Raw genomic sequence first — 25,111 nt, 5'->3', positions numbered from 1 at the left:
GGGAATGCCAGACCAACTTACCTGCCTCCCGAGAAATCTGTATGCAGGTCAAGAAGCAACAGTTAGCAATGGATATTTTTAATAAAATAAATAAATAATATAAAAAAATAAAATAAATAAAATAAAATAAAAATAATATTTTTAATAAAAACAGACTGGTTCCAAACTGGGAAAGGAATACATCAAGGCTGTATATTGTCACCTTGTTTATTTAACTTATATGCAGAGTACATCATGTGAAATGCCAGACTGGATGAAGTACAAGCTGGAATCAAGATTTCTGGGAGAAATATCTATAACCTCAGATATGCAAATGACACCACCCTTATGGCAGAAAGTGAAGAGGAACTAAAGAGGAGATTGAAAACGCTGCCTTAAAACTCAACATTCAAAAAACTAAGACATGGCATCCAGTCCCATCACTTCATGGCAAATATATGGGGAAACAACGAAAACAGTGACAGACTTTACTTTCTTCGGCTCCACAATCACTTCAGATGGTGACTGCAGCCATGAAATTAAAAGATGCTTGCTCCTTGGAAGAAGAGCTATGACCAACCTAGAATGAATGAGTGAGTGAAAGTTGTTCAGTTGTGTCTCAGTCTCCAGGCCAGAATACTGGAGTGGGTAGCCTTTCCCTTCTCCAGGGGATCTTCCCAACCCAGGGATCGAACCCAGGTCTCCCCCAGGTCTCCTGCGTTGCAGGTAGATTCTTTATCAGCTGAGCCACAAGGAAAGCCCGAGAATACTGGAGTGAGTAGCCTATCCCTTCTCCAAGGGATCTTCCCGACCCAGGAATCGAACCAGGATTTCCTGCATTGCAGGCAGATTCTTTACCAACTGAGCTCTCAGGGAAGCCAGCATATAAAAAGCAGAGACTTTACTTTGCCAACAAAGGTCCGTCTAGTCAAAGCTATCATTTTTCCAGTAGTGATGTATGGGTGTGAGAGTTGGACCATAAGAAAGCTGAGCACCAAAGAATTGATGCTTTTGAACTGTGATGTTAGAGAAGACTCTTGAGAGTCCCTTTGACTGCAAGGACATCAAACCAGTCAATCCTAAAGGAAATCAGTCTTGAGTATTCATCGGAAGGACAGATGCTGAAGCTGAAACTCCAATACTTTGGCCACCTGATGCAAAGAACTGACTCATTTGAAAAGGCCCTGATGCTGGGAAAGATTGAAGGCAGGAGGAGAAGGGGATGGCAGAGGATAAAATGTTTGGATGGCATCACCGACTCGATGGACATGAGTTTGAGCAAGCTCTGAGAGTTGGTGATGGACAGGGAAGCATGGTATGCTGCAGTCTATGGCATCACAAAGAGTCAGACACGACTGAGTGACTGAAGTGAACCGAACCATGCACAGTAATTTCTGAGAGAAATCCCCTCTCCTCTCTTGAAACACATGTGACTGTGTTTGAGGCCTTGCTGTATATCCATCATCACCAAGTCTAAGACCTGGCAAAGAGCAACACATGGCAAATACTTGGAGAATCCCAGAGTGTCCAAAGGTCCTTGCAGTCATCCAGTGGATGAGCTTTATAGGGGGATGGCAAAGTGCAACAGTCTCAGTCCTTTGAAGAGAAAGGTGCCCTGGCTGAGTGGTCTGATGGGAAGCTGGAACCGTCTGCCTCTTTTGGTGCCTGGATTCAGTCATCATTCAGCAAATACAATTTTTAAGTATTGGGGCACTGCTCTCAACCCACAGGAATCCAGGTAAATCAGAGAAACCTCTGATTCTTGGAGCTCCGGTGTCAGTAGAGAAAAAGATGGAATACACGCATAGAAGACATTTCAAGTCCAAGACTGGGTACAGTAGCTGCAAAATCACCTCTCTCTGCAGCAGTGTGGTGCTGAATAGAAAGGCAGATTTCTCCTTCTCATAGGCTTAGGAATGCTCTGTGCTTGCTTGTTCCCTGCTCTGCAGCATGTGTTCCTAGAGCAAGTTCAGTTCAATTCAGTTGCTCAGTTGTGTCTGACTCTGCGACCCCATGAACCGCAGCACACCAGGCCTCCCTGTCCATCACCAACTCCCAGAGTTTACCCAAACTCATGTCCATTGAGTCAGTGATGTCATCTAACCATCTCATCCTCTGTCATCCCCTTCTCCTCCTGCCTTCAATCTTTCCTAACATCAGGGTATTTTCAAATGAGTCAGCTCTTTGCATCAGGTGGCCAAAATACTGGAGTTTCAGCTTCAACATCAGTCCTTTCAGTGAACACCAAGGACTGATTCCATTCAGTATGGACTGGTTGGATCTCCTTGCAGTCCAAAGGATTCTCAAGAGTCTTCTCCAACACCACAGTTCAAAAGCATCAATTCTTTGGCACTCAGCTTTCTGTATACTCCAACTCTCACATCCATACAAGACCAGTGGGAAAACCATAGCCTTGACTAGATGGACCTTTGTTGACAAAGTAATGTCTCTGCTTTTTAATATGCTCTCTAGGTTGGTCATAACTTTCCTTCCAAGGAGTAAGTGTCTTTTAATTTCATGGCTGCAATCCCCATCTACAGTGATTTTGGAGCCCCCCAAAATAAAGTCAGCCACTGTTTCCCCTGTTTCCCTATCTATTTGCCATGAAATGATGGGACCAGATGCCATGATCTTAGTTTTCTGAATGTTGAACTTTAGTCAACTTTTTCACTCTCCTCTTTCACTTTCATCAAGAGCTTCTTTAGTTCCTCTTCACTTTCTGCCATAAGGGTGGTGTCATGTGCATATATGAGGTTATTGATATTTCTCCCAGCACTCTTGATTCCAGCTTGTGCTTCATCCAGCCCAGCGTTTCCTAGGGCAAGAGCGGCTACATAACTTGCAGGGCCCTGGGGAAACACAAAAATGCAGGGCCACTTATTCAAAAATTATTAAGAATTTCAAGAAAGTGACAAAGCATGAAAGTGTGAGGCACCTCCGTGTGTAGGGCCGTGTTGCGCTGCACAGGCCGCATGCCCATGAGGCTGGCCCTGCCGCATGGCTGGGAAGGATATACATAGGATGCCTGAATGTGTCCTACAGTCTCTTCTTTCTTGCAAAGGCTGAGGGAGAAGATACCAGTGAAATCAGTGGCACTAAGACACACAGAGCTGCACATAAGCCAGTAACAAATCTTTGTCGGGTGCCTACTGTGTGCCCAAAACTCATCTTAAGTTTCAGGGATATGGTGAAAAACCAGACAGACTCTTTGTAAGGTTTTGTTTTGTTTTCTTTTTTGGCACTGAGCTTACTCCAGAGGCAAAACGTTCTATAAACAATCTCACAAACAAATGCCCAAGAACATCATCAGTAGTGAGCACTGTCTTGAAGATGACAAAGTATAGCGATGAGATGGGGGTGGGATGATGGAGAAAATGTGTTAGATTAGCATGTGACAGCGAAGTCAGGACTTCCCAGGTGGCTCACTTGTAAAGAATCCTCCTGCCAATGCAGGAGATGCAAGAGACACAGGTTTGATCCCTGGGTCGGGATTATCCCCTGGAGGAGGAAATAGCAACCTACTCCAGTATTTTTGCCTGGAAAATTCCATGGACAGAGGAGCCAGGTAGGCTACAGTCCACAGGGTCGCAAAGAGTCAGACATGACTTAGTGACTGAGCCCAACAACAGCAAAGCCTGTCCAAGGAACTCACAATCCCTTGTACAGCAGCACCTGAGGATGCTGCTAGTGTTTGGCATCAGCTCCACAGGCAGATCTCTGCTATCCCTTCCCCTCCGAAGTGAATCATGAGCTTCTAGATGAGAAAGACAAAGTCCAAGGATGCTTGAGAGAGACTTGAGATGTTCCCTGTGAAAGGGGTTAGTGATCCCACCCCCCACCTCTAGGGGCTTCTCACTTCCTCTGGAGGTCACCAGGAGCCAAGTCTCTGAAAAGATAGGGGCAGTCAATCTGGGAAAGGGGGTTTCCAAGCTCCGTCCCCCCTCCTCCAGGTGCTCCCTCTCACACCCAGGCCCCGGCGCTAAACTGGGAGCCAAATTGCCATCAGTTTCCTTTGGGTTCAGAAAAAGTCCTCCAGTGGATGCCTTGGACTGGTCCTTTGGTGGTGGGTCCGCCTCCACCCCAAATACTTGGGGAAATGGCCCACGGAGTAACTAACTCAGATCAGAGTTTCCTGGGGAGACTCTCAAGTCTCTTCTTTTTCCCCCTGTGCCAAGGAAGGTGCTAAATTACCCAGGTTCCTTTGGACGCCCAGGAATGCGCTCTGAAGGGCTGGAAGGCGTGGAGTGAGGGTGGGGGAAAATCTCAGAGGCCAGGGGACTTGGGAAAGTGATGAGGTGCAACAGGTTCTGGCGAGGGGCGCGGAAAGACAGGGGCTGGAAACCACAGTGCGATCCCATGGCGCACCAGCGGGCTGGCAGGGGCGGGGGTCGCAGCACCCGCATCTTGCCCCTGCCGGGCCCAGCCTGCAGTCTTTCTCCCAGCAGCAGCGTCGGCCCGCCGGTTTCCCCGCCTGGGGCCCGCGCACCGCCTGCTCGCCTCCTCCTCCCTCCCCCACGTCCCCCGCCCCTGGCTGTCTGGCAGCGCCGCAGCGGTTGCGGTGGGGGGCGGGGGGCCTTGGCGACCAGGCTTCTTCCTTGTCTCCCTCCTCCTCCCCGCGCCTGGCCGGAGCCACCCCTCCCTCTGCCGCAGCCGCGTACACGTCGTCGGAGATTTCCATCGGGGCTTAGGGGGAGGAGCCAGGATGGGGGGCGCGGGGCGGGGCGAGTGGGAGGAGTGAAAGTTGGAGCCCGACAAAACCCTCCACGCCGCGCTCAGTGCGGCCAGACCGCGCGCAGCGACCTCCGCACAGGTGGTCGCGCCGGTCCCCGCCGCTATGTCGACCAAAGTTCTCCTGATCCTCATGGGCACGCTGGTAATCCTTCCGTGGTGAGTCTCCAGCCCTGGACCCAGGAGTCCCCGCCCAGGCCCCACTCGCTCTCCCCGGGAATGAGGCCGGCTCCTGAGACCCCCGCACCCCGTGTTCCTCGAGCCCCACTCCCCGCCTGCCCCAGGCCCTCGCATGATCTACCCTGGTCCTGCATCCGCTCGACGCACGCGGCCAGCCTTCGCCCCGCTTCCCCTAGGATGGGAGCCCCGGGCCCCTGAAGGGGCGCCCAGGAAGGAAGACGGGACGCCTGTCACCTGGCCGCTCCCTTGCCCCATCCCTTTACCCCCGGGGACCCCCCTTTCCAAACCACTGCAGCGGCCTGGGACCGATCGCGTCCTCCCCCCACCCCCCACCAGCCCCCCAGCCTTCCCTGGGAAGAGGTGACCGGCCTGGGCAGGTTCGTGTCTCTGGGGACTGGGGGGATTTTGGGAACGTGGCGCCCAGAGAGGTGTGCGGGCAGGGGGAAGAAACTGCGCTTAAAATGTTTGAGTGTTGGCTAGTGTGTTCTCTCGTTCGAAAAAAAAATTTTTTTTTCTCCTTTCTGAGCGCCTAGTGAGTACCAGGCACCGTGCCAGACAACTCTGACTTTATTTGCTTCCCTTCCCGCCGCTCCTTTTGGTGCCAGTCCCAGGCAGGAGCCTTGGTTTAGTCCAAGAGTTCCCATCCCAGCTGTCCGCTCCATCCCCCTCTACCGCCGGGTTCCCTCTTCCTCCCTAAAGCCCCCAGACGCCCTGCTGGGTCTTGGCTGACTGGAGCCAGGGGTCAAGAATGGTCATCTCGGAGGTCTGTGGTTTTGGATCCTGCATTTCAACCCCTCCCACTCTTCCAAAGATCAACAGCAGGTTTTCCCTGGAGCAGCCGGCTTCCCTCACACCTTCCTGGGGTCCTGGGACTTTGCAGGGGAAGGTTATCCCCTGCATCTCTGGCTTCTGAGAGTGAAAGAGGACTGCTTCACATTTTTTAGATGGTTTCCCATTCAGCTGCAACTGTCACAAGTTCCTAAGCTTCCTGATCTTTCTAGAAGCCTCCACCACTAGACTTGTCTTGCTTTTTGTTTTGGGGAGAGGTATTGGGGAGATGGCTTCTCTCCCCACCCCAGAATACTTCAACTCATCAGGGGCAAGGCTGTGTAACTGGTTGCTGGCTCATTGGTGCCCTGGCGAGAAGGGGGGGCTGGCCTCATCAGGGGGCTTGGTAAATATTTCTGAATGCGTGCTAGGAATTTCCAGTCATCCACATCCCTCCAGATGTGAACTGGACTAGTTGGGAGAGATGACGTGGTGACTGGGGCAAAAGAGGGATATAGTCGTGCAGATGGGGGGAGGAGAGCAGAGAGGAAACCAACAAGGAAGAGGGGCTGTTGTGATGAAAACTACCCTTCCAGCCTAGGGGGGAGGACTGCAGTAACTCACTCTGTCAGTTCAGGCACTGTCCACATGGTAACCTGTGACGTCATTAAAGAGCTGGGGAGGTGGCAGTGGGGTGTGCTGGCACGGGCCATCTTGAACCACCTAGCTCGGGTCCAGGCTTAGCTTGAAACCACTTGTATGACACTGGGCACAGCTCCTTCCTCCATCTGGGCCTCAGTTTCTCCATCTGTAAGGTGAAAAAGAGGACTCATATGGGGGAAAAAAAGCAGTCCAGTGGCCCTTCTCATATTCTCTTCCCTTTACCCAGCCAGCTGCCTGAGCATCCTCTGTGGGGGAGGGGTTGCAGAAATTCAGCTCCATCTTGGACAATCGCATCAAGAGGGATGTGATGCCTGAAAAGCCCCATGGGAAGATCCCCACTAGTTTGTGCATGAGTGTTTTTCATGTTTTTATTATTTCTAGCTGTGAAAGTTGGCTTAATGGCGAGCTGAGGAAAGGTGTATACATTGTCAGCAACTTCTTAACCCCAAGATCCCAGGATGACGGGGCTTTTTGATTTGTTTGAAATTTTTTACTGGCAAAATCTATTTGTCAGATGACAGCAGCCTCAAGACCCTCTGATCTCATTTTCATGGCAGACATAGTCTTGGGCCAGAGAGGCTGTGGTGGTCTTTGGGCCTTTGCTTGTTTGTTTGTTTGCCTCTCGAAACTCAGGGGTTCTTCTGGTTGGCTGTGGACTTCTGGGAGGGGTCATGGCAGGCTCTGGCTAACAGTCCTGATCATGCCATGCTCCCAGTCAAGTCACACATTTTGCAGTCCCCTAGTTCTCCATCCCCCCGCCCCCCTCTCCCCTGCCCTACGGAGGCTGGCATGATCTATTCAGAGGACAGAGGGAAGAGCCTCAGGGAAAGAGGGCATCTCTGGATATGCTATTAGAAATGGAAATTGCTTTCCCCAAGCCCAGTTCTTGCCTTGCCCACAGTGGGAATTAGCCACCTCAGACATGAGAAATGGCATCAACTTGGCACATCTGGACACCACTTAAGCAATTCTAAGAGTTTGAAATACTCCAAGAGCATGCATTGTGCTGCTCAAGTTGGCCTTCCCTTGGTCTGCAGTACAGAGGCCATACCCACATCTCCTGCCCTGTTAACCCCTTCTTTGAAGGAGCAAGTTGTCTAATTGATTTTGTAAACTATAAAATAATTTTGTAAGTGTAACTGAGATATAAGAGTGTAGAAATCAGGAGTGGATTTTCACAAAGGAAACATGCCCATTTAACCAGCACCTAGACCAGGAAACAGAAAGTTGCCTGCCCCCTCCCCCACCTCCACCAGCCTCACCACTCTACCCCCTCCAAGTACACCCTCTTCCCCAAAGAAAAACACTCTCCTGCCTTCCAACATCACAGATTAATTTCAATGATGGCTTTTGAAAAAGCTTTTAATTATAAATTTTTTCAAAGACATAGAAAAGTACAGGGAACAGTAGAGTGAATCTCCATGTACCCATCACCAGCCTCATTAATTATCCACTCATAGGCAGTCTTATTTTCTATGTATCCCACCCACTCTCTATTTCCAGCTTAAAATCTTTTAAAGCAAATCTCAGACATCATATCATTTCATATGCAATTATTTTAGTATGTATTTCTAATTGTAAGGACTTCAAAAACAGAATAAAATACCACTATTACACTAAAAATGTTTAGAATGTTTTCACGCTGAAGAAACTAACCAGTCAATATTCAAATCTCCCTTAATGTATCATAATTTTTTTGTTGTTGTTGTTGTGTTGTGTTTGGTTTGTTTTGTTTTTTATGGTCTGCCCTTTAAAATCAGGGTTCATATAAGGTCCATATATTTGCAGATTTTATTAGCATTTTAATTTTTCAAAATGCTTTTTTAAAAAATTAGAACATATATGCAGAAAACTGCTCAAACCATAAGTGCACGGCTGACGAGTTGTCCAAAAATGATTCACACTGATATCAAAACACCCACATCAGGGACTGGAATGTGACCAGAACCTCAAGCTGCCTGGTGCCCCCTCCCTCACTGCCTCCCAGCAAAGGAAGCATGACTCTGATTTCTAACACCATATCTCCTGTGTTTTATACATTTGCAAGTGGCTTTTTTAAGTTTTTAAAATTTGTAAGTTTAATTCTTTGTGTAATATTTTGGCTGTGGCACTCAGGCTGGATTCCTGTTGACCATCTATTTCCTAAATGATAGTCTTTATTTTCTCTCAGTTCTCAGAGCTTCCCCCATCCCTGGCCCCCAGCTCCAGTGTAGTAGAGTATCACTAAAGCAAAGACATGCAGTGTTCTGACCCTCTCTGGGAGAGAGTGCTCGGGCTTTCCTGAGCATTCCTCACAACCCTGGCCCTGTGCCTGCCCATTTGCTCCCAGGTGGCACTGGTCAGGCAGACTGGAGACCAAGACTAGTAACGGCAGCTGATTGGCTAGAGCTTATGCACCCACGTCCTCTTGCTTTTACCTTGAAAAATTATTTTAAAATCTCAAACTTGCTTTTGATATTGATTTTTGTTAAATAAAGAATGACCATTAAAGATGGATAGCATGGGAAGTTCCAATGGAGAGTACAAGTTTTAGAAGAAATTAACAAGAACAATCTGGCTCTTGATTTACTGTTACCAGGTACTCTTCAACTATGCTGTGGGTTGCCGACTTATTCACTCTGTCCCAGGAGGCACCAACTGGGCCCCCTCAGAGTGGAGGACAGAGGCTCACTTGTTTGTTTTTATGTTCTAGCATTGAAGGACCTCAAGTTGAATCAGAGGAGGGATCCTCTGGCAGTGATGATAAGGTCTATGGCCCTAAGCCCCAGCCTCCTGAAAAGGAACTCTCCTCTGAAGAAATAAAGCCCACTGCTGTTGGTACCCATAAGAAACTTGGCAAAATGCCAACAGCCACGGAAATCCTGGATGGCATCTTCCATAACTATGACTACAAACTGCGCCCTGGCATTGGAGGTGAGTAGCAGGACATAAATCTCCCAGGCCCCAGAGGGTAGGAGGGTTGAGGGCCTAAGTGTGGAGAATGGGCCTAGGGTGTAGGTGGTGGTGCCTGCATGGGGGCAGGAACAGCTGTTGCTGATGTATCAAGTAAGAGATGTCAGTGCTGGTCTCAGCAATGCCATTGACTTTGGTCTAGACTTTTCTCTCACCCTCAGTTTTTCCAACTATAAAATGAGATGACGGGACTAGATGATTGACCTTTGAGGTATGTCCAATTCTTAACAGCCTATAAATTGGGCCTTTTCATGAGAGAAGAAAGAAAGAAATGGTATCAGATCTTGAAACCATGTAGTCCAATCCTTACCCCCTTTATTCACCACTGACCACACCCTCCCTTGCCCCACACTTCTGTTTGACACTTACCTCTGCCACTTCTGCTTACTTTACAGAGAGACCCACTGTGGTCACTGTCGAACTGTCTGTCAACACCCTTGGGCCTCTCTCTATCATGGACATGGTGAGTACTGAGGTTTGATTTATAGTATCTTCTAGCCTAGGGAGCTGACCCATGAGGCTTTTGAGTACTTGGTTCTTCTGTGTCTGTAACAAAAGAGGTTTTTTTTTCTTTTGGAGGGGGGGATTTTAATCCATAAGGACTTGAGAAGGAGACTGAAAGTGGTAAGTCCCTTGCTGCCTGAAGAGGACCTTCGGAATCCTGACTGTATCTTTCAGTATTTCATTCAAAATAAAAATAATAAAGCAACTTTAAACAACACAGTGGAATGGTTCTTTTATTCTGATAATGATTTTTATGGACTTAATCTTGTTGTTACCAACTGTTGCTCTAGGACTACTTCTCTAATTCTTCCCTAGTTTCTTATCTCCTTTTGTACTCCCCAGTTAGCCTCCATGAGCTCCTATTTGATATACACAAAATGCAAGGTTTCTGCCTGCCCCAGGCAACCTACTAACCCAGCCTCCTGCATGACATGCCTCTTGTAGTCCCAGCCCTGCTTAAAGCATGAAATTCAACCCCACACTCTAGCAGCCAAGGCTCTCCATGTCTGCAGCCAACCCAGGGCTCTAGTTTTATTTATTTTTTTTTTCACTCCTTTAGAGATCATGTGCCCTAGTCACACTAGCGTATGGTGTTCCCAGGCTATCTTGTGCTTCTGAACCTTTGTTCAAGTGACTTCCACTTTGGGATGGCATTTTTCCAATTTTTCACCGTATCCTTCAAGATTTAACTCTAATGACATCTCTTTCACGGCATCTTCCCTGACTTCTACAGCTATTAGTTGCTCCCTTTTTTACTCACACCACACTCCTTTCTCTGACTCTCAGACCTTTCTAGCGTATATCACAGTTGTTTACCTGAACTTCTCTACATCATTGTATTGTAATTATGTACTCTGTGTCTGCCTTGCTCTCTCAACTATGGGTTCCTTGATGTCAAGAACCCAGTATATGTTAGCTGAGCAAATGAATTATAAAAGATGTTCTGCAAATGTCACTTTCATCTGTGGAGCCTGATAATGAGGAAGACTGGAGTAACCAACTCCATCACTGCCATAGCCTCAGCCTAGCCCAGGGCAGACAGTTTTAGCATACACCTTGGTACCCAACAAGCACCATGTGACTGGGTGAGCTAAGCGTCTAGGCTCTGAGATAGTACTTGCAGATACACACTCAAAGGTAAGTAAACATTCATGGAAGCTCAAGGTGTTTACATAGGTTAAGTGCAAGAGTGGGGTTCCCCACTGTGATGCTTTGTTTGACTGCCTTATTCTTGGGGCACAATGTACTTATGTATTGGCTATGCAAAAATTAGGACTTCCTTGGTGGCTCAGAAGGTAAAGCGTCTGCCTGCAATACGGGAGACCCAGGTTCAATCCCTGGGTCGGGAAGAACCTCTGGAGAAGGAAATGGCAACCCACTCCAGTACTCTTGCCTGGAGAATCCCATGGATGGAGGAGCGTGGTAGGCTGTAGTCCATGGGGTCTCAAAGAGTCAGACACAACTGAGCGACTTTACTCACTCACTCATGCAAAAATTAACCCCAAAGCATAGTATCTTAAAATGACAAATAATCATTAGGTCACAGCTCATGTGGGTTAGGAATCCAGGCATGATTTAGCTGGATTCCCTGTTTCAGGGTCTCCCAAGGCTGCAGTTAAGGTGTCAGGTGGGACTGGGGTGTCATCTGAAGACTTGACTAAGGGAGGGTCCACTTGTAAGTTCTCATGTAGTTGTTGTCAGGGCTTAGTTCTGTGGCTACTGTCTCGAGGCTTTCCCCAGTCCTTGCCATGTGGGCCTCCCCACAGGGCAGCTCACGTGTGGCAGGTGGCTTCCCTCAGAGCAAACAAGAACATGAGAAAGAGTGCTCAAGATTGAAGCCACAAATTTGGGGGAAGTAAGAAGGAAGAAGAGAAATGTGAGAGCAGTCAGATCTTTTTTGAGTTTCTGTTGACATTTTAAAGCTTTTTTTCCCTCTTCCCTTGATGTCACATTTATTCTTTGCTGTCATCAATGTGCTTACCACTAAAATGAGTATGAATTTAGCAATTAGTTTGACTAAAATTGTTGATAAACCAAGAAATACTGGGTTTTGAGCCAGAGTTTGATGTCCTCTGGTCCCACCATCATAGCCACCATTTACTCTTAATAAGAAAGGCACCTTTCAGATAATTGGTGGGAGCATGGCAAAAGTGGCCTGAAGAGTAGTAGAAAATCTGTGGCTACCACTTCCTTGTTATGTGTGTAAGATGTAATTTGGGGAAATCTGTTTCTAACATCTGCAAGAGCCTTTGCTGTGTGCATACTCTTGTTGGCAGCACTGATTTCACAGGGAGGACTGCTACCTGACAAGCCTGAGTGAAAAGTGAAAGTGAAGTCACTCAGTCGTGTCCTACTCTTTGGGACCCCATGGACTGTAGCACACCAGGCTCCTCCCTCCATGGGATTCTCCAGGCAAGAGTGCTGGAGTGGGTTGCCATTTCCTTCTCCAGGGGATCTTCCCGACCCAGGGATCGAACCTGGGTCTCCCTCATTCCAGGCAGACGCTTTAACCTCTGAGCCACCAGGGAATGACAAGCCTGAGGGATACAGTTTAATGACCCAGCCCTCACCAAACCTGGCATGTAGCACAGAACTGGTCCAAAGAGGAGCCAATAACTTGATTTTCTTTGGCTGGTAACATCTTGCTTTAGCCTGGGCCAAGTGCCTTTAGAAGATTCCGAACACTCATGTGGTATTAAATTTACCAGAGAAGTCTGGCCATCTGCATAGTTCTCCATAGTTCTTTAAAGCTGTTGTAGGTCCCAGTCCTTGTACATGCCTGTTTTTCTCTGGTGATACTGTAGAGTGTGGTGCTTGGTGAGGAGGAGTTCCAATACCCTTCAGTCATAAATCAGAGCTTGTGGAGAGCACAGGATTTGTCCTCAGGGAGAGAAAACAAGTCCCCTTGTCAGACTGGGGAAAATTGAACCGTTAGTTATCAGTTGGTGTGTCCTGAACTTACAGTTGGAATCCGGTTAAATGGAAATGAAATGCTTATTTGAAACCCGAGAGTGTAGCACAGGAGCAAGTGTGCACCATAGTGGGGAGGCTTCTTCTGGTTACTCAGCAGTTCTGTAGGCCGGTTTGGAGCTGCCAGCCACTCAAGAGAGCAGAGCCACCCTGAAGGCACTCGTGAGGGCTGGTGTGGCTTGGCAGGGCAGGGCTGGGGGCTCTGCATGTGAATGGTAGTCAGGCTTTTTGCTGTGTGATTCTCCGTACTCCTCCAGGGAACATTCTCAGTCTTGGGGGGCTGGCTCCCTGTAATTGGGCAGTGGCTCTCACCACCTTGTGTCCTGAGTAGCAAAGGCAAGCAGAGATGGCCTTGACCGCTGCTCCCCAAACTCGAGGGCTCTACAGGCCTCCTCGTTGTGGGTTTCTGGTTGGTGGTGTTCATTATTTGATGCAGAAAACTCACAGGAAAGGCTTAGGGGTCCTGCAGAGGAAAACTGGATCTTGACCCCCAAAGGGATTCTTGGAACAAGTGGAGTAAGCCCTGGAGGGTAAGGCAGGTGGAGGTGGTCCCAGGGCAGGGCCATGGCAATGGTGCTCTGAGCATCAGAGCCAGTATGTTCCCATTAACTATTTGATTTCGAACAGACTCCTTTCTCTCTGACCTCTAAAGTAAAGGAGATTGAACTAGCCCTAAAGGTTGTACCTTGGCCTTGTTCTGGTACTTGCTGTTCAAGCTACTTGCAGTTCTGTTATAATCTGTTTGTTTTTTTTTTTTTTTCCTCCTTTCAATACCAGTGGTGCAGATCTCTAGCTTCTCCTACTTCTTCCTCTTAAACCTTCTTTTTGATATTTAACAATTTATGTGATAGACCATATCTAGAGACCAAATACTTATGGGTTAATTAACATCTGTGCTCCCCAAATAAAAGGTGAAAGGGGCAACTTTATTGTATGCAATCAAAGGTGCATATGTTTGTAAATGTTTAGAATGATTTTGACCTGACATCTTTGATTTGCTATGGAAATGTGGGAGCCCAGATGGTGTTAGCCTGACTGGAGTAGCATCATAGTCCTACAAGGGAGTATTGACGTGATGAGCCCAGCCTTTACAATTAAGCCACCATTGTCTGTCTGTTTCTGGGTTAAATATGTCTTTCCAGATTGCTGTTCATTTGGGATTTTTTTTTTCTTTCTGGAATACATGGAAATAGAGAATGTCCTTCAGCCAAACCCATGCTGTTTTCCTCTGTGCAAACCTAAGTGGGCTCCTGTCTACTAGATAGGTCCATCACAAGATGGCAAGGGGATGTTCTTTGTCTGCTGCTGCTGCTGCTGCTAAGTCGCTTCAGTCGTGTCCGACTCTGCAAGACCCCATAGACGGCAGCCCACCAGGCTCCCCCATCCCTGGGATTCTCCAGGCAAGAACACTGGAGTGGGTTGCCATTTCCTCCTCCAATGCATGAAAGTGAAAAGTGAAAGTGAAGTCGCTCAGTCGTGTCCGACTCTTAGTGACCCCATGGACTGCAGCCTACCAGGCTTCTCTGTCCATGGGATTTTCCAGGCAAGAGTACTGGAGTGGGGTGCCATTGCTTTCTCCCGTTCTTTGTCTGCACAGCCCCAAATGTGTGCTTTTCTATCCTTGCCACCAGGAATACACCATTGACATCACCTTCTGCCAGACTTGGTATGATGAACGCCTTCGTTTCAATGGCAGCTTTGAGAGCTTTGTTCTGAGTGGCAACTTGGTGAGCCTGCTGTGGGTCCCAGACACCTTTTTTAGGAATTCTAAGAGGACCTATGAGCACTCAATCACCATGCCCAACCAGATGGTCCGCATCCACAAGGATGGCAAGGTGTTGTACACCATCAGGTATGTCAAGCTTCTAGAGTCTTGCCTCCTGCAACTCTTCTTCCCCCTCTGAGAATTTTTGCCAAAGAAACACGGACTGAGGTTTCATCCTGAATGATACTTCTAAGGGCACCCCCCCCAGCTTTCCCAAACCATGAGCTCAATCCTTTGGTGTATAGACATACATACTAAAGCCTCAGAATAAGAAGATATTGCTTAAGGCCACAGCCTGACTTTGTGGCATAGCTGGGACTGATATCTGGGTGATATGGGGCCGGGGAGGTGGTAAAGAGTGGGGGAGTGTTGGCAGGTCCTTGAAGCTGGGATGGGCAAGAAACACAAGCCCATCTAAGCTAGTCCATACATTTCTCTGATGATGGAGGCCAGAGTAGCCAGATACATCCAAGCTGTTCTTCCACTCTTTTTGTCTCTCCTTTGAGCTCTTAATCTCAAATCCCACCATTGCCACTCATTGGCGGTGGTCCCCAGGCCCAAGCTGGGTGGATACCTAAGTATTCAGGGCCAGCCTAATGAGGCTCCTTTCTCCCTTCCAGGATGACCATTGAGGCTGGATGCTCACTCCACATGCTCAAATTTCCAATGGACTCTCACTCTTGCCCTCTGTCTTTCTCTAGCTGTGAGTACATTCTTAGGTTTCTGGGACCCCAGAGTCATCACACTGGGCCCCTTCTTTTTCTCATCCTTGCCCCTTACATTTTTCTGCCTTTGTTTTTCCCTTAAGATGGTACCAAGATTGCCCAGGGCCTCCCAGTCCATCCTCATCTTTCCTGCTGACAATGCTGTGTTGCTTAACCTGGGCTTCGTGTTGGCTTCCTCCTTCTCCTTTCCACCCCATTTCAAATCAGTCACCTCTAAAGTGTATCTCAAGTATGTCTGCTCTCCATCTTCACTGTCACTACTACCTTGGTTTAGATCTTTGTCATCTTCCACTTGGACTTTGAAACATCTTCACTTTGAAGCTGACCATGTCTAACATTAAATACACGGTCTCCTCCCAACCTCTACCCTCAAAACAAATGCATTGCTTCTGTGTTCCCATATGTCTCATTGAAAGGCACCATCAAACACTCAGTTTTCCAAGCCAAGAACTTTGATGCTTCTTTCTTCTTTACCTCCTACATCTATCCAATCACCACATCCTGTTGATGTTCCCTCCAGAATCTCTATTGATTTTATTTCTCTGCATTCTCTCTGCCACAGCTTTGGCTCCTGCCTTTGTTCATTTTACTGTGCCTGAGTTACTGCACTGGGCTCCCATAACTGATCTCCCTGTCAACAGGCCATCCTCATATAAGAGCTAGAGTGACCTATCTAGACTAGGTTACTCCTTAGTTTCAAATTCTTCCTGAACTCTCAAATCAATTCCAAATTGCTTAAAGTAGCACTCAAGGCCCTTCATGAACTGGCCCCTGCTATCCACTCCTACATACCTCATCCATCTTCTGTGAGCCGGCCATCCTGAACTTTTAATGTTTCCATAATACATCTGGCATTTTCACCTTTCTGTGCATAGAACACACTCCTCACCCTTTCAGCCTCATCCGTACAGAGAATATTTATACTGGATTTTAAGACTTACTGAGCATGTCACCCACTCTATAGAATAGTCTTTTCTGGGTGTGTCCCCAACTGATCTTTCCCTCCTTTGTTTCCCCACTGTCCCACGGGCAGAGGTTTCTCAGAGGAATTCCAACAATTACAGATGTGTACTCACTGTCTTATTCAATAAAATGTGAATGCTTGAAGGCAGGGCTCCTGCCTTGCTCACCTCTGTGTGTCTAGCACAGAGCATGGTACTGAGGAATGCTCAGTAAATGCACTTACTGGATGGACTTCAACAATGAGGTAAGAGAGGTAAGGCCCCACAGCTGGTGCAGCCAGAGTCAGGACTCCAGGGCATTGCTCAGACACCATGACATTGGAGGCCTCAGCTCAGCTTCCCAGTCTCACATGACTCGTCTTCCCACATTGCCTTACAGTTTCCTATCCTGAGAATGACCTAATCTACAAGTGGGAAAATTTCATGCTTAAAATCAATGAGAGTAATTCCTGGAAGCTCTTCCAGTTTGACTTTACGGGAGTGAGCAACACGACTGAAACTGTCACAACCCTGGCTGGTAAGTGCACCTTTGAGCCAGGGCTAGCCAGAGGCCCAGGAGGGTGGTAAGGATGGCTGAAGGTAGCCATCCATTCGTCCAAATGCTATGTACTCATTCCATGACAATATTGTAGACCATGGCTCCTGTCTTATAAATGCTAAGCACTTACAACTGTTTGCAGAGGAAACTGAGACTTTGTAACTATATCTCAGTCTCATCTGCAAAGAAGTAAGTGCTTTGCCAAGCCCCGGAGAGGGTAGGTGAGTAGATAAAGATTTGTTGCTGTCAGAATTTGCAACTAGCCTTGTCATGCAGACTTTTTGGTTTCCAGAGCTTTGTTACAACTGACCTACTTGGACACTTGGGGAAATGGAGGTCATGTGAGTTTTCCATACTCAGAACAATCCAAGTGGTTCCAGTTGAGTGGGATGCAGTCTGTCCTGATGGGAGGTTGGAGGCTGGAGTTCTGTCATCAGCTATGTGAGGGCTGGGATAATCTGGAAGAGGTTTCAGCAGCTACAATACCTGCCGTATCAACATTTATTTTAAAGGAGCAGCCCTGACACGCACAGATTCCCGTCAAAGGCTTCGTGGTGGATTCAACTTGGATGGTGATCATTGGTTTTCTGACCTTGTCCCTCACAAGGACTAAAGGGGAGGGTCCTGGGTCTATTATACTTTAGCTCCCAATTAGGTGTGAGTGTCTTTGCTTGTGTTCCTAGGTGATCTGAATGAGGAGGAGCCAAGGGGCCTCCCTGGGGCTGCTCTGGGAGCAGCCTTTTCACACACACTGACCAGTCAGGGCAGTGGCGGCTCTGCCCTCACCGTTTCCAGCCTGCGGATGGAACCAGTCACCCAGCCAGCCATTTGCCATGGAAGATGTCTTGCTTGGCTTCCATGTGGCTAGGCAGAAAATCTGCTTTTGCTTTACTCGTTGAGTTGGTCCCTGGGTGAGGAATAGCCCATGCTCATCTCGCTAGAGCTTTGCTTGCACAGTACTAGGCAGGGGTAGAACGCTGCTTTACAAGTGCTTTCTTTTTCTTGGGGGCTCTGGGTAAGCTATTTTACTCCCTTTGACTTGGGACCCTTGCTCTTCTGCCGGCTGACCATTGGCATGCCTCTTACCTTTCTGCACCTTGGTTTCCCCAGACAGGTGGGGACCCATCATCAAAAGCGGCAGGAGACAAGGCCCATGGGCTTTCAAGTCACTAGTGGTTCCGTTTAGTAGATGGTTGTACATTGTTTCAAAATGGTACCCTAGTGACTACAAAGCCCCAGTGGCAGCATCATCACCAATGACAATAGGTAAGCACCCTGCCCTCCTTGGAAGAGAGGAGAGTTCTTGAGAGAAAGGAGAAGGCCTCCTTTATCTTCTGCAAGAGATGAGCTGATCTTGAATCATAGTTTCTTCAGTATCATAATTATCTTTGGAACTTTCAGATAAACATAGTTATCTTTCAGTCGGTCCCTGGGCAGTTCTCTCTGTCTGGAATAGACTTAGGTCCTAAGCCCCTAAGGGTTCAGAATGCAGTGCTAGCTTGGTACCCTGGCTACCTTGGGCCTTCAACCAGAGAACCTCTGCTTCAGGAGCCTTACCCCCAGTGAGTGAGGCATCTTTCACTGCTGGCTGTTGAGCCTTTGATACAGAATTCACCCATGATTAGGATTTTGCTTTCTTGCAAGGGAGTTTCTTCCTTCGCGAGACAACTCTGTTCATCAGAAAAACCTCTGTGTTCATCTGAAATTGAAATCTCTGGAACTTTCACCCGTTAGACTTAGCTCTTTTTCCCTAGAACTACTGAGCTTCCAGTAAGTCTAGTCAGTCTTCCACAGGGTCAAGATCAAAGAGCCAGTATTATAGTTCCAACCCTGGATCATATTCTTTTATAGACTATACAGCTGTAGTTCTTTTCCCTCCCCTTTGTTCTTCAAAGCTTTGGCTCCACTCATCCTTCTAGTCTCAGTCCCCTGGACACGGTCTTTTTCATTGTGTTCCTCTGACAGTGCAGTGACCAACTGTGCTCTGGCTGAGGCAGATAAGAGCAGAAAGCATCTTTAGCTTTTCTCCCCCTCTGGCTCCTCAGCCCCAGATATCTTTTTTCCCTTACCCATGCTCCTCCATTCCTCAGAAATAAGAAAGTGTGTGTTAGTACCTTCACTTGGCCTTAAAGGATAAGTTCCCATCTGTTGAAAAGTAGAGAAGGTTCTTCTTATTGGTGAAATAGACAAAATAAAAATAGAAAAAGCCAATAGGATAATCAATCTTATTGCAACAAGAATATATAAACTCAGCAAAGTTTTGTGCAGAGTGGCTATAGCTGAGTAGGGCCATTTTAATTGCAGTTGAGACCCCAGGAGAAGGAGCTAGAATCTCAATAAATAACATTCTGGCTAGTAGGCAAGGATGAGTGGTCCCTGCAGCAGCCCCGGAGGAGGACTTCTATCCGCAAAGCTACTATTCTGGACACAGGTATTCAACTGGCCCCAGGCAACTCCCTGGCCTTTTCCAGAAGATTCTGAGAAGTCTTGCCCCTTGAGTGTCAGTGCTGCCAAGGTGAGTAGGAAAGGCTGGTCTTCCCATTCAGTCCCAACATACCCAGACTTGCTGGGCAGGTGATCTATTTTCTAAAATAGGAAGACACATGGACAGGTTAGTGTTCTGGTCTGTTGTACAGAACTGTTGCTGGGCAGCACCAAGAGTTGCTGTGCATCTGCTGGGTTCTAGGCTGTGCTGGGCTGGGCTGGGCAAGAATGTAGCAATGGGGCTCAGATGAGACCTGCCCTGAAGGTGTTTAAAAACCCACCTAATAAGGCCAGCGAATTCTACAGCATCACTGCGGTGGAGAGTTGGAGCTTAGTTTCACTGAGGAGCCAGAATTTGAACTATTGTAAACCCAACATGATGTTGAGAGTAAAAAGAGATATTCTGGCCTCAGAAAGGCCTCCAGAATCCCCAGGGGTCATGATAAGCATGCAGAGTGTTTGGGCATGTCAGAGTATAAGGCAGCATGAAGGGTCCAACAGAAGATGCCAAGTGGAGATAGAGGCTGTCCTCAGGTCCTGCACAAGCCATCACTGCCTAGGCTGAGAGCCAACATCAAGGACACGATACCCAATGAATGCGAAAACCTCAGTCAGCCTTGTGGATGTATGTTCTGCAGACCTGACATCTAGAGGACTGACTGAAATTTTCACTTTCAGCTAATTCTTCTATTTTCTTGAAACACTCATTTTGGGCTAGGGTAATAGACTAAGAACAGGAGTCCAGGGTTTGGATATTGGTATAAATATCCACACGCTATCTCAAGGAAGCTGAGTACATAGGGTTAGTTTAGAGTAAGGTGTGGACGTGGAGGCCTCAGTCAGCCACCTGGACATTAGCCATATGGTTCTGATATCTAGAGGGCTAACTGATTTTATTGCTTTCACTTGACTATTCTGCTCCCTATCCTAAAAAGATGGATACGGGGTGTGTGACAGTGAATTGAGAGAGAACTAATGAAGGTTCTAGCCCTGGCTTGACTCTTAACTGACCATGGACCTGGCAGTGAATCTCCTCTTGGGCTTCCTCTATGTCTCTGTGTGTGGCATTGCCTTAATGTGCCTCTGTCCAAGGACCGTGGTGGGCATCCCATGAGCCCCTGTTGGGCCCTTAGTATGCATGTCTTTCTGCATGTAGGACACCCTTGTGGCAGTGCTGTAGTGAGGAAGTATTTTTTAAATATCTTCCAGGTGATTTCATAGTCATGACACTTTACTTCAACGTGAGCAGGCGGTTTGGCTTTGTGGCCTTTCATAACTATGTTCCTTCCTCTGTGACCACAATGGTCTCCTGGATTTCCTTTTGGATCAAGAAAGAGTCTGCTCCAGCCAGGACTTCTCTAGGTAAGTGGGTGAGGTAGGCATCTCCTTGGGCACAGAATTGCCTTCTCCGGGGGCCTTTCCAAAGTGTAATATATAAGCTAGTGGTGCCGTCCACCTCCACTCGTCTCCTTTCACAGGGATCACCTCTGTACTCACCATGACCACTTTGGGCACCTTCTCGCGGAAGAATTTCCCACGTGTGTCCTATATCACAGCCTTGGATTTCTACATCGCCATCTGCTTCGTCTTCTGCTTCTGTGCTCTGATGGAGTTTGCTGTGCTCAACTTCCTGACCTACAACCGGACGGCGCCTCGTGGTTCTCCCATACTTCGCCATGTATGAGCTGGTATGGGAGTGGTGGCAAGGCTTTGGAGGATGGAGGCATGCAAGTAGGGCACCGGTACTCATGACACATGGGTGGCCAGCTCACCAAGTAATGAGGGGTAACCTGGGACTCTGGGGGGCATTGGGTAAATTTTCTGGTGTGATGGTGGAAATTCTGGAGTGGGGGGTGCAGGAAAAGAAACAGGGTGCCAAGCACTGAATCCTCAGGAATCCTTGAGACAGCACCTAGGCTTTGTTCATCTTCCCTTGACTCGTTCTGACTTCTTTGCTCATTCCTTTCAGCCTCGTGCCACGATCCGTGTCCGCATCCCTGTCGTTGAGCATCCAGAAGCTTTTGTGTGCGACATTGAGGACTCTGAGGAGGAGGAGTTGGGGGAGAGTGAGGAAGATGAAGGCCCATCCTGCCCAGCCCGGCAGGCCACCAGGCCAAGCCGCCTCCAGCGCTCTGCTGGCTGCAGCAGGTGGTGCGATAAGTACTGCTGCATGGTCCCCACTTGTGACGCCAGCAGCTGGCAGCAGGGCCGCCTCTTCATCCATGTCTACCGCTTGGATAACTACTCGCGAGTGATTTTCCCGGTCACCTTCTTCTTCTTCAATGTGATCTATTGGCTTGTTTGCCTTAACCTGTAGGTGCCAGCTGGTACCCTGTGGGGCAGCCTCCCCAGTTCCCCAGGAGGTCCCACAGCCTTTGCTAAGGGAGTTGGAGGAAAGCAGCAACCAGAGAATGTCTTTCCTTCCCCTTCCCCAGCCAGCAGCTGGCAGGGCATCCCTCCTTGCCAGTCGCACCCCACCTGGCCCATTCACCAAATCTCCTTAGCGGTCCATCTCAAGTAGAACGGCCCCATCTCTGTTCTTCCTGGGGCATGTATGACGCTCAGGCTTTGAAACATAGACTCAGCAACCAGCTCCCTAAGATGGTGTCCATATGTGAGCGGATTAGCCATCTCCCCAAAGGGCTAACACCCACTGCCTTTTCCCAGAAACCCAGCACTGCCTTTGTGGTGCTCTGGGCCCAGCTCTGGCCTCAGCCTCAAAGTGCATATACCAGCTGCTTGCCTGATCCTGGCACCTCCTAACGATGTTGGGCAGCAGTGTAACAGGGGGAAGGGATCTCCATCCTAGGTCCAATGATTATATTCTTGACTCTTGTCTCCCTGCCCTCCCTTCCCCTGCAGATAGATGGGCACTGGCATGATTCCTTTAGGAGGAGGGGAGCCAGCAAGTGAGGACAGTACCCCTCCCTCTGCTGCTGTGATACCTCCCTCTCTCCTCCCTGCGGGCCTTCATTACTCATCTGCACCACCAGTTCAATGCCTTGCATCCAGTGGGTGTCTATTTTCGTGTGTGATGATAGTAATGACCCCCTGCTTTGTATGCCCCTTTCGTCCTCCCACTTGACCCCTGTGACTTTTCTGTGACTTCCCCAGTGACTTTCCCAGCCCCAACCCAGGTGCTAGGCCATGGTGACTTCCTGGGGCCAAGAAACTAAGGGAATTCTGCTCTCTGCAGCAGACATTACCCGCATTGATTGGTGCCCAGCTGAGGCACAGCATAGGAGTTCTGCCACTTCCTTGGCCCGTGGACCTGTGAGCTGGTCCACTCCTATTTCTGGGGCACTCTGACAATCACAATCAATCAATTGAATTCCCTTAAATTTGTACAGCACTTTACCTTTTGCAAAAGCACTTTTGACAAATTATTTCTATTTTGAGCCTCATAGCCCAGTGATATATTCAGGGCAGGATTCTTATCCCCATTTTGCAGATGAGAACCCTGAGGCACAGATTTCTATGGGACTGTGGATCTCACTGGAAACTACCCAGGAGCCCACTGTCACGTGACAGGGCTAGGCAGCTCTTTCCACCATGATTTGATTCTATAGCCTCTGCTGACACCCCAGTGGCAGGGCCCAGAGTGGCAGCCTCTTTTCAGCATTGGCCTGCTCAATTCCTGGGCCCCAGGTGCTCAGACTGCCCCAAAGATCTAATCTCTCCTGGCTCTAGTAACCCAGTGAGGTGAATTTGGACACGCCCCAATGCTTGTATATGCTGAATGAAATCTGTGTCTGTATTTTATTGTGGGGGGGGGGTGGGTAGGGTAGGGCTCCATCTGCTTTTTGTCACCATCAACTGTAAAGGGGGAATATATCAATAAATATATCAGCAAAGCATAAAATTGTCATGGCTGGTTTCTTGGGTGTTCAAGTTTGTTCTCTGCTGAGGTTTTATTTTTTTTAATTTTACTTATTTTTGGCATCACTGGGTCTTTGTTGTTGTGCATGGGCTTTCTCTAGTTGTGGAAAGCAGGGGCTACTTTCTTGTTGGGGTGTGAAGGCTTCTCATTGAGGTAGCTTCTCTTGCTGTGGAGCTGTGGAGCACGGGCTCTAGGGGGTGGGTTTCAGTAGTTACAGCTCACCGGCCCTAGAGTATGGGCTCAGTAGTTGTGGTGCACAGGCTTAGTTGCCCCGTGGCATGTGGAATCTTCCTGGGCCAGGGATCAAACTTGCGTCCCCTGAATTGGCAGGTGGATTTTTAACCACTGGACCACCAGGGAAGCCTTCTGCTGAGGTTTTAAATCTTAACGCAGTGACTCAAATCTTTGTTATACTCCCCCATCCATGACTCCTAGACCTACCATGCACTTGCCATGTACTTTTCTCTCAGTGGAGAACTTAAGGGAAGATACTGACCAAGTGGGCGCCCCCCCTTTACTGATTCCCTTACTTATTCCTATATCTCTTCTCCCCTCCATGTTTCTTTTGCTTTGCCCATCATTCTAGCTTCATCTAGTTAGCTTTCTAAAGATCATCAGACTCAGAACACTCCCTATTTAAAGATGGGGATGCTGAGGCAACTATCACACAACCAGTCAATAGTGGAGTGGGACAAAGTCAATTCCCTGTCTTGGCTTACAACAAGCCTGGAGATCTTGGTTGATTACCCTTCAAATGAACTTTCTAAAAAGGTATTGGGAAGTGTTGGCCCTGGCATCCTTTGACACATCCAGCTCTAAGGAAAGTCAGAAACAATAATAAGAACAAAGCAGGAGACAAAATGTTATCTGAACAGCCAACAGTTTTGCCATAAAGTTCTTGAAATGATTTCCCTGTAAGAAATCATTACATTACAGTAAATGCCTTTACTGTATATTTTCTGATGTCCTAACCCACGACACATTACAATTAATAATAATAAGTAACAAGGAAAATAGTTGCTCACTTTTAGTTATATTAGATGCAGAGATGGGGGAGAGAAAGCCTGGCTCCTGAGCAATGAGGACATGCAAATTTGTGAGCACTCATATTTAAATGCATTTTGAAACAGATAGTGCAAACCTGATTTCTTCAACACATTACAGTAACACTAAAAACAAAATTCCTACCATTAGTAAATTTTAAGATGCTCATGTAAACAGTTCTTTTAAAATGAATAAATTAAAACCATAATTGGGTGCATAATATCAAAAAATCAAATTAATGAAGAAAAAACTCCATATGTTTAAAAACACATGAGATGCAGCCAGTACCACATTCAGAGAAAAATCCATGATTTAAGCATTTCAATTACTGAGCACAATGGAAGATAAATAAGTTAAGCATGGAAACCTAGAAACTGGAAAAAGGATAAAAGCACATTATATCTTAGAAAAGTTTGAGGGGAAGAGGGAGTTAAAAATTAATTAGTGTCAGGAGAACTAGCTACTCATTTAAAAGTAAATAAAACTGGGTCTCTGTTGCTTTCTTTACATCAACATCACAGATGAATCAAACATTTTAAAAGTTTTTAAGAAAGTCCTAAGATAATATGGGTGAATATGTTTTCTTGGGATGGGAAAGGCCTTTATAAGCATGACATAAAACACCAGAAACTGTAAAGGAAAGTGCTGAAAAATTTGTTCATACTAAGAAATAGTAACTAATGGAAAAGCAAAAAAAAAAGAAAGAAAAGTATAACAAAACACACTGTCAATGGTGAGTTTTTCTGGGAAGCAATCTCTGAGACTGAGATTAGCATGTAAGGAGTTGATTGGGGAGTGCTCTTAGGGTCATTGCAGCCACCATTAGGTCTTCAGCTGTATACGTAAGGAGTTTTAGAGTTGGGGTGGATTTTCCAAATTGTCACAAATCAGGGCAAGGAGGCTAGGCATTTATACTCTTGCATTTATCAGTTACTGGATGTGAGCATGAACTTGCAAGGGATATGAACT

The 25,111-nt window shown here is 47.5% G+C and overlaps 1 protein-coding gene across 1 annotated transcript; it reads left to right on the top strand.

The window, feature by feature from the left end:
* Window positions 1-4,714: 4,714 nt before the first annotated feature.
* GABRE (gamma-aminobutyric acid type A receptor subunit epsilon) lies at window positions 4,715-23,020 on the top strand. The gene is made up of 9 exons (XM_019956411.2): window positions 4,715-4,866; window positions 9,011-9,231; window positions 9,666-9,733; window positions 14,376-14,596; window positions 15,130-15,212; window positions 16,576-16,713; window positions 20,428-20,580; window positions 20,697-20,896; window positions 21,188-23,020. The coding sequence occupies exons 1-9, from the start codon at window positions 4,814-4,816 to the stop codon at window positions 21,533-21,535; spliced, it is 1,485 nt and encodes a 494-aa protein (XP_019811970.1). The 5' UTR covers window positions 4,715-4,813; the 3' UTR covers window positions 21,536-23,020.
* Window positions 23,021-25,111: the final 2,091 nt, after the last annotated feature.

This window comes from Bos indicus, chromosome X, assembly GCF_029378745.1.
Source record: "Bos indicus isolate NIAB-ARS_2022 breed Sahiwal x Tharparkar chromosome X, NIAB-ARS_B.indTharparkar_mat_pri_1.0, whole genome shotgun sequence".
NCBI lineage: Eukaryota > Metazoa > Chordata > Mammalia > Artiodactyla > Bovidae > Bos > Bos indicus.
Note: the sequence above shows the minus strand (reverse complement) of the source record. Positions and strands in the feature narration are given on the sequence as shown.

Excerpts from the sequence above, each read along its gene's own strand:
- GABRE (XM_019956411.2), top strand. The coding sequence starts at position 4,814 with ATGTCGACCAAAGTTCTCCTGATCCTCATGGGCACGCTGGTAATCCTT. Across the intron at positions 9,734-14,375 it reads CTCTCTCTATCATGGACATG|GAATACACCATTGACATCAC; the intron begins GTGAGTACTGAG and ends CCTTGCCACCAG. Across the intron at positions 20,581-20,696 it reads TCCAGCCAGGACTTCTCTAG|GGATCACCTCTGTACTCACC; the intron begins GTAAGTGGGTGA and ends CTCCTTTCACAG.